The following is a 9,992-nucleotide window of genomic DNA, read 5'->3' as shown; positions in this document are numbered from 1 at the left end:
ATTGGCTAAAGAAGCTGTGAAATACTGCCATTTGCGAAGATATGGATGGACCTCGAGATAATCATGCTAAGCGAAATAAGCCAGACTGAAAAAGTTGAAAATTGCATGATATCACTTATATGTGGGATATAAACCCAAAAGCAACAAATCAACAGGACAAACAGTGACTTAGGAATATGGACAATGGACTAGTGGTTACCAGAGAGTAGGAAGTCGGGGAGGAGGGGAGAGATATACAGGGTAAATGGGGTCAAATTTGGGGGTAAGGGGAGGGGGAAGTGGGTAAAGGGGATCAAATATATGGTAGCTGAAGGAAACTGAACTTTGGGTAGTAATTACACAATAGAATATATAGATGTCAAATTATAATGTACACCTTAAAATTATATGATTGTATTAACTAGTGTTACCCCCAATAAATTTGATAAAAATATATATATAATAAATATTTTTAAAAGTTAAACTATATTACCCAGCAATTCCATTCCTAGGTATATATCCAAGAGAAATAAAAATATATGTCTATCCAAAAACTCGTACTCAAGAAAAGTACACAGATATTCACAGCAGCATTATTCATAATAGCTGAAAAATGGAAGCAACCCAAATGTCTATGAACTGATGAATGGCTACACAAAATGTGATATATCCATATACTAGAATACTATTCCACCACAAAAAAGAACGAAGTATTGATTCATACAATAATATAGATAAACTTTGAAAATAGTATGCTAAATAAAATAACTCAGACACAAAAGACCATATATTATATGATCTCATTTATGTGAAATGTTCAAAATAGACAAATCCATACAGAAGGTAGATTAGTGTTTGTCAGTGTCTGCGAAGAGGCAGGAATGGGGAGTAACTGCAAAAGGGTATAGGGTTTCTTTCTGTAGTGATAAAAATATCATGGAATTACAGTAATGATGGTTGCACAACTTTGTGAATATACTAAAAATCACTGAATTATATACACTTTTAAAAGATGATTTTTATGGTATGTGAATTATATCTCAATAAAAAACATACATCTGACTTAAAATGCCATTGATTATAAAGGTGTTCCAATTTTAGAGATATTAAAATGCAAAAAAAAAAAGAAAGAAAGAAAGAAAGAAATTTGCTTCACCAAAGCATTTAGAAATACATTGTTCATGGAGTGTCTGCATGTATGAAGAGTTCTTTGATAGGTATTCTCTGCACACTTGGGGGTTAGGAAAAGATGTTGGTGTTGAAACGGTCTCCCTAATTGCAAGGAGGAAGAGAGGATCCTCAGGGACAGAGGCCAAGTAATAGTCTTTAAATAGCAGGCAGGGAAATGATGTGGTGAGGCAACAGAGAAGGTATGGTAGTAAGAATGATACAGTGATTAATACTGCAGGGATTTATGGGGACCAATTAGTTGAAGTTAAGATTTCTATAAATAAAATAGATGGGAGTCCAGTTGGGTACACACGAAAATTCCAGAGGCCTCACTTGAGATGGCACAAAACAGAGCAGTGGTCCCCTACCCAACTTTCAGACCTGATTTAATTCCTATCCAGAATCCCTTGAATAAAAGAAAAAACTTCTCTTGAGGAAGAACTCTGTAATAACAGCAAAGGTATTTACCATAAATCTTTTTCAACCCTATCTTAGTTCTTCTTCCCTCATTAAAACTTGTCCCATTTCCTCACTTATTTTTATATTCTTGTATTATTTATATTTTGTAAGCTGCTTGAAATCCTTTTTGAAACTATAGAGACTAAAAATTAAAGACCTGAAATCCATATAGTGATTTTTAATGCCATTTCATTATCTTTATTTTACAGTAATTTTTCTTGGAAATAGAAGTATTTACTTACCTATTGACTCTTTGAAATGTGGACTTTCTTTAATTTCCCTTAAGAAATCTTTTAAATCCACCTCCTTATTATCTGGAAGGTCAAAATCAAACATGCTGATATCAAAAACTTGATACTGAATTGGCACATGAAATAAAGGCTCTGATTTACCTAAAATTTTATTCTAGTTCATTTTTTCTGTCTCAAACAATTAAAACAACTTCAATATAACTTTTCATATTTTTAGGAACCACCATTGAACAGTTAATGATATTAATAGCTAACATTTTTTCAGTTCTTACTCAAAAGTAAAACATATGACTTTTGAGTTCCTATATATACTAGGCATCCTTTTATGGTGCTTAACTCATGTAATCTTCACAATAATTCTATGACATGGGTACTCTTAATATGCTTATTTTTTAAAGATAAAAGCCAATAGAAATTAAATAATTTGTCCAGGACGCAAAGCCAAAAGTGCTAGAGGCAGTATTTGAATTGAGGCAGTCTAAGGCAGGAGGTGACATTAATGACATAATAGGGCACACACACACACACACACACACACACACGCACACGCACACGCACACTTGAAGATACAATAATTTACAGCAGAAAATCTAGGGCTATAATTACATTAAGGAGACTTCAAGTAACAACTAAATACCATCCCACTACAAATCCTTAGAGATGCTATATGAAATACAACATTCTATAAATACATCATCAAGTCATATGAAAAGGAAATAATAAAAAGTTAAGTGGGCACTGAGATCCAGAGTGGAAACTAAGAGTGAGTACTAAGGCTACAGTTATCTCGTGGATATATATCAGACCCAGAAATGGTGAGCTGCTTTATTTAAATGTCCATGTGGAGTCATAAAAAAGGACTTGGGTCCATGCTAAATGAAGAGCTTGAATTTAAATACCAAATGAAACTGAATGCTTAAAGGATTTCGAACCAGTGAAAGGGAGATTAACATATATTCACTGGCCTGGGCAAACAACAATCTTCCTAATTCTTAGGGGCAGTTAGGGGAAAATCGCCAGTGAATAATGGAAAGCCCAGCCTACATCTCATGTGTGTTTGAAGTCCAAAGCTATACCACTCCCATGATATGAGAAACCCCAGGTCAAAACACAAATATTGATCCAGGTCAATAATAACCTGGGTTATCTAGCAAAAGCAATAACCAAACTGTTCTGGGGAGGTATTCTCTAACCCAGGACTCAGGGGATTCCCATAGAAAAAACAAACTGGTTAAGACAAGCCTGAAGTAAAGGGTCACCTAAAACCTATTAAACAGCAGCCTCTAGAAGTATTCCCACATGCTTTAACTTCTTAAGAGTGAATGTGTACAGGAAATGAGATCAGTACGTATTTCACGAAACCAAAGATGGAAAACAAAGTTAAATATGGGCCCACTCAGAAATAAAAACCAAAACAAAATAATTGTTCTTTTAAAATGTAGTGTGCCTTCAGGTATTTCTGTTGGTTAAAAAAAACAGCAGAAATGGGACAAGTACTATAAGAGGAGAGATGAAAGTGGATCTCCTCTGAAGAAAGATTACATATCAAAATGAAGGTGTCATGCCTTTGTTTTATTACATAATATATGGTATCTTCCCTCCCATGCTTATAAGTAATAAATGGTAATATAGTATCCAGATCAGTATGAACAGTTAGATATGTCAATAAATATTTAAATTAGTAGACTATTTGGGCTCTGATTTGTATCAACCTAAGTCTTCAGTATGACTCCCTTTAGCATCTTATTCACATACATACACTCTAAGACTGTTTCCCATAAATAGAGAAAAATGAAAAGAATCTCAAGACAAAAAGTGTTCACCATTGATGTCACAACATTTAAGTGCTTCACTGAAGTCCTCCTCAATTAAATTAACATTTAAACTTTTAAGGGCACGCTCCAGGTTAGGTATACTAATATTGTCATTATCGACATGTGACAAGATATGAGCAGCTTCTTTAATCTCTACAAAGATAAGTAAATATATACAAGATTTCACTGTTTGAAAACAAAATAATTTGTCCAAAGTCCGCTATAGGCAAAACTTTACAAAAAAAAATATTTATTCTAACCAAAATTTCTGAACAGAAAAAGCAAAATATTTTCTGTTTATAACTGATAACCCATTACCTTCAAGCAGCATTTGAAACCAAAAACTTTCATGGCAAAGAGAACATGGTCAGTTATATGAATCCATTCATTCATTAAATATTGAATGAGCTGTAAGCCTTTCTTCAATAATAGTTATGTCCTCCGCATGTAGGTCTAAAGATTTCTATCAACTGATAAGGTTAACGAACAGAGGCTAAAATCTGAAATTAAAGTTTTGATCCCCAGGGCCACTCCTAGTTCATATTGTACTCGTGTGTGAATTGGAAAAAGGTACCCACTTTTATGTATTAGTTACAAAGAGGCATACCTTCCTCTGGACAACTGCAATCTAGCATTGTGGTTCAAAGCTTTGAGAGCACATTGGAATATATGGACTGCATTTCAGTCTTCGTTATCAACCAGGCACCTTTGTGCAAGGCATAACTCATACAAATGGGGCAGTCCTGTTGATACTAGACCAATAATCATTATTGGGTGTTTTAATTTTTCATCCATCTATTTTCTACTCCATTTCTCCCTCAACCCCAAAATAAAGTTGTTGGATATGTTTCCATAGTCTGAAAACTGTTGCATTACACTAGCAGATCTAAATCCTCTTGAATGTCACTTGGAAAGAATACCATAATACCATCTTAGATCTATATTCATTACACCAAGACCAACAATGAAAATTTCGGCCCTCTCATCAAAGAGCTTCTGTACATTCCTTGAAGACAGGGACTAAATCTGTCAAGTCTGTAAATAAAATTATAATACATTATATAGTTGGTACTGTGAGAAAAGTATGGATAAGATAGCATGGAAGCACTGAGAAGGTTCATCTAATCTAGATTTAATGAGTGATGAACTCTGACAAATCTTATGGGGTGGGAGGTGAAATTTGAGCTGAATTTGAGAGGGAAAAAATGTGAGTCTGTCTGACAAGAAATGTGTATAAAGGAAACAGCACATGCTAAGACTTGAAACCCAAGCAAATGGAGCCAACTTATAATATGTAGTATGGCTGCAGAATAAATAAAATGCAGAATTGAGAGATGAGACTAAAGAAATTAGAAGACATTTATTCAGTGATTTATTCATTTCATAAATATTTACAATTACATGAGTTAAAAACATAAAAGATTTGGAACAATGCCTAGCACAGTAAATGTAGGTATTAAATTAACTACTAATATTAGCTATTACTAAGAGCCTGCTGAGAGCCAGGATTGTGCTAGGATCTAGAAAAACAATGATGGGCAAAGTGGAGACATGGTCCTTGGCCCAATGACGCTTCCAGGCAAGTGGGAGAAAGAGACATTAATCATCAAAAACATGAATGGATATTTCTAATATGAAATAAGTGCTATGAAAGAGACATGGTTTAATAAGAGCCTATAACAAAGGAAATTGGCCTAGACTAGCAGATAATGATAGGCTTCCCTGAGAAACCTGACACTCATATGAAAGATGAGTAGAAGTTAACTAGGCAAAGAAGGTCAGAGAAGAATATTTCAGGGAATATGATATGCAAAAGCCTTTTTGTGGGAGGAAAAGAGAGTATCCAAGGAAAAGAAAGAAAGCCAATGTAGCTGAAATACAGAAAGCAAGGATAATAGTGCAAAATTATGCTAGAGAAGCATGCAGCATTTTGAGCTTTATACTAACACCACAAGGAATGTTTAAGTTATAAATTGGGGGAGGCAACATGATCAGATTACTATTTTGGAAAAAAATTTCGGTCTGACTAGAATGGGCTAGCAATCCATTGGCACTTGACAATGATTCTAAAAAAAAAAAAACAATTCTTTTATAGGGCAAGTTTTATATATATAAAACTTGTGGTTCAAAGTTCAAAGAACTTTATATATATAGTTCTTACCATCTGCCTTTGGTAATTTCAAATTCAAAGACAAAGCCTCTTTCCTAAAATCTGCAAATTTCGAGAGAGATATCACATGATAAGAAATAGCACCCTGATCTTATCCAGTTTGAAAGGAAACCAATGGATAGATTAGATACTTTTTTTTCTCAGTAACATTTATCATTGATGACTATTGCCTTCTTCTCAAAAGTCTTCCCCTGGCTTGCAAAATATTCTTTTCTCTTCATGCCCCTCTTACTTCTTATATTCCTTAGATTCCTTCATGGATTTGTCATCCTCCACCAGCTTAAATGTGACAGAGTTTCTAATGTCACAGATGCTTCCATTCTCCCTAAGAAGGCAGGTTAATCCCCAGGCCCATATATTCAATAAAATACTTAATTATTAGTCTGAATTGTCCTTCTCTGTTTCTGCTCACCTACCTATGATCTAGCTAATCCTGGAGTATTAATTACCTAAGGACAAGTTGCAGTTATACCCATTCATCCCATACACTTCTGACAGAAATGCAAATTGGTACAGAGATCTATTTGAGGGACAAATGATAGAAATAAAATCTGTTCATTTGCATAGATGGACCATATTACAGTTAGATAACAGTTTAGAACAACTCAAAACTAGTCCAGGTATTACCTTGAAACAAAGGGAGGTTAAAATAAAGTTCAGTTATATTTACCTTTATTTTTTAAATTTGCTTTAAGCAGGATGAACAAAACAACCAGTTAGACGTACTTTCAAAATAGAAGGTTTGGGCAGTTTTATAAGATTACTCTTATAACAGGATTTCTCAATCGCAGCACAATTAATATTTTGGGCTAGATAATGATTTGGGGGCCGGAGTACTGTCCTGTACATTGTTAGGCTGTTTAGCAACATCGCTGGCCTCTACTCACTAGATGCCATGAGTTTGACAACAAAAACCATCTTCAGACATTGCTAATTGTTCCTTGGGAGGCAAATCTGAATTTAATTTTTAGCTGAAGCTAAATGTAAAGGCAGGAAATGGCTTTCTAAATATGGGTAAAATCCATCTGGGTTCATCCCAGATAAGAGTATAGATGGATCAGGTAAATTTTTGTAAATAAGGCAAACAGTAGCTCAATACTTTTATAAAGTGTTATAGAGACAAACATTTTAACAATTATTCAATGATAACTTGTAATTATCAAACAGCCTTTCACCTAAAAAAAAAAAAAAAAGCTAGAAAAGTATTAAGACCTCTCTAAAACTAATAAAAAGAAAGGAGTTAACTTTGAAATGAAATTACTCTAAGAAGAAACACTATTTTGAAGCCATACAACATATATAAATACTTTGAGACCTACTTTACAATCTAGTACAGGAGATCATCCAGGCATTTGATATTATAATAACTAGATCTCTGTGAATATATACTATAAGGCATAACTCTAAATCATGTTTATAGTAAATAGTGTTCCAATAAGTTTAGAGTGTTATTTAGGAAGTAAGTATTAAAACTTAATTAGGATTTGGTAAAAATAGTTTGAAACCTCTGGATAAAATTTTAGAAGAAATTATTACAAGCTGATTGTTATCTGCTCAATGAGTTCACCTTCAACAAAGGAATCATCCACTATTTCTCAAAGACTATCATCGGTGAAATAAATTCTACCAGTGTTTTCAAGTATATCTGAATATTTGTCCTTATCAGACTGATTACTTTCTTTCATGCAGTTCAATGTCTTAATGGTCTTATTCAATGCTACAAACACAGAGAATATATGTACAACATGTAATTCAGTCCATGGATCTAAATCTTTGGGACCTAACAAGAAAGGTGAACTCTTCTAGATTTGCCAGTCCAAAATAGCTCTTACTAGCCACATGTGGCCATTTAAATAAGTAGAGCACTCCTACTTATTCTCCATTCTCCACTCCTATAGCTTTCTATAGACCCTTATCTTTAATTTTAAAATTATTTTTGTTAAAATTCTGGATTTGGGTAGACTATTCTTCTATGAATAAAAGTATACCAAAGTTTCTCAAGCTATTCTGTTAATGATCTCATCATTTCAGTAAAAAATACTCTTTATTCTTCATAACTGCTCTCAAACCCCAATCCTTCCCTTTCTACTTTCCTTCCCAATGCCCCTGCTCCTAACTTCATCCAATTTAGAGAATCATCATACTCTGTTATATTTAGTACAATAACGTCAAACATTTGGAACAGGAAATTCATGACTGACCTCCCTTAATTTTAAAGAGAAAACTTCACTTTTTTATTAGTTTCAGGTATAATAAATAAATAAATGAAATCTTTACATCTGCAACAACATGGATGAATCTAGAAGGTATTGTGCTGAGTGGAGTAAGTCAGATAGAGAAAGACAAATGCCATATGATTTCACTTACATGTGGAATCTAAATATAATAAACTATATAACAAAATAAACAAATATAACAAAAAATATAACAAAATAAACAAATGTAACAGAAACAAACTCATAGATACATAGAACATTTGAAGGTTACCAGATAGGAGGGGGATTCGGGTAGGTGAAAAAGGGGAAAGGGATTAAGAAGTACAAATTGGTAGTTACAAAATAGTCATGGAGATGTAAAGTTTAGCAAAAAGCATATAGTCAGTAATACTGAATAACTGTACAGTGTCAAATGGGTACTAGATTTATTGGGATGATCACTTTGTAAGTTGTGTAAATGTCTCATAACTATGTTGTATACCTGAAACTAGTATAATATTGTACACCAACTATAATTTAAAAATAAAAAATATTAAGAAGGAAAAAAATTTTTATTAAAAAAAATTGAAAGCAGGAGCTCAAAGAGATATTTTCATACCCACGTTCATAATAGCACTATTCACAATAGCTAAGAAGTGGATGCAATGCAGATGTCTATTGATAACCAAAACATGATATATATACACAACGGAATATTATTTAGCATGAAAAATGAAGGAAATTCTGACACATGCTACAACATGGATGAATCTTGAGGGCACTATGATAAATGAAATAAGCCAGTCACGAAAATACAAATACTATATGGTTTCACTCAGGTATCCAGAGTGAACAAATTTACAGAAAAAGAAAATATAATGATGGTTGCCAGAAGCTGGAGAGACAAGGATGGATAGTTGTTTTTAACGAGTATAGATAGAGTTTCAGTTTTGCAAGATGAAAAAGTTCTGGAGATTGGCTGCATAACAATGTGAATATACTTAACACTAACATCACTGAACTATATACTTAGAAATGGTTAAGATGGTAAATTTTATATTATGTGTTAGTTACCACAACTTAAAATAAATTTTAAAAATAGTATAAATAGGGGGGAAAAGCAGAAGAGTCAGCTGTGACCAAGACACTTATTACTTCACAAAACAGCAATGAAACAATGACTGAGTTAATGAATGAATGCTTGCATGATAAAGCATTCAAGAAATCTATTTGCTAATCTTGTCTTCAAGAAATCCACTTAAGCACTTATATTCATCAAAAATGAAAAATAATAATGTAGCTTTTAAAATTAGACTTTTTATCTAGGTATAAAAGGAAGTCTCTTCTTTTGGATTAATTTTTCCCTAGCTGAGAAGTCTTTTTGAAAGAAACAAAAAGCTTATCTTTCTTTTTTAGTATAGGAAGAAACAGAAGAAAGTAAAACCAGCAAGCCTTAATCTCTTTCACTTCTCATTTTAATATTGCTGAAAAATATTTTAATTATTTGTATAAAAAAATAAAATCATTGCAAGCTATAAAAACTGGATTGTGGTGATGGTTATATAACTCTACAAATTTAATAAAAAGCAGTGCATGGGTGAATTTTATGTATGTAACTTAAACCTCAATAGAACTGTTTTTCAAAACATTCTAAAACAAAGGTGAACAAAACCAGTACTTCATTCAAACAAGTTCCTTATAAAAATTTAAAAATCAATTTACCTATCAATTGCTAATAATGGAGTTAATTAACCTATTTGGCTTTCTCATTATCATTACTATTATTGTACATTTATGTAGCACTTTTCAGTTTATAAAATCCACATAACAACTCCAAGGTAAACAAGTTAGCTACTATTACGCTGATACAGCAAGTTTTTTTTTTTTAATGGCAAATGGCTTGCCTAAGGGTTTCAGTACTATTATGTATCTATTCAAAAAAACGAACCATTCA

The 9,992-nt window shown here is 32.9% G+C and overlaps 1 protein-coding gene across 1 annotated transcript in view; it reads right to left on the bottom strand.

Moving 5' to 3' along the window:
- EFCAB13 (EF-hand calcium binding domain 13) overlaps positions 1 to 9,992 on the bottom strand; it is a 49,702-nt gene that overhangs the window by 4,624 nt on the left and 35,086 nt on the right. Inside the window, 4 exon segments of the mRNA XM_015588024.1 lie at positions 1,851 to 1,922; positions 3,683 to 3,826; positions 5,835 to 5,885; positions 7,471 to 7,560. Coding sequence (XP_015443510.1) covers positions 1,851 to 1,922; positions 3,683 to 3,826; positions 5,835 to 5,885; positions 7,471 to 7,560 — 357 coding nt within the window.

Source organism: Pteropus alecto, unplaced genomic scaffold (assembly GCF_000325575.1).
Source record: "Pteropus alecto unplaced genomic scaffold, ASM32557v1 scaffold313, whole genome shotgun sequence".
Lineage (NCBI taxonomy): Eukaryota > Metazoa > Chordata > Mammalia > Chiroptera > Pteropodidae > Pteropus > Pteropus alecto.
The sequence above is the reverse complement of the archived record's forward strand: the minus strand, read 5'-3'. Positions and strand labels throughout refer to the sequence as shown.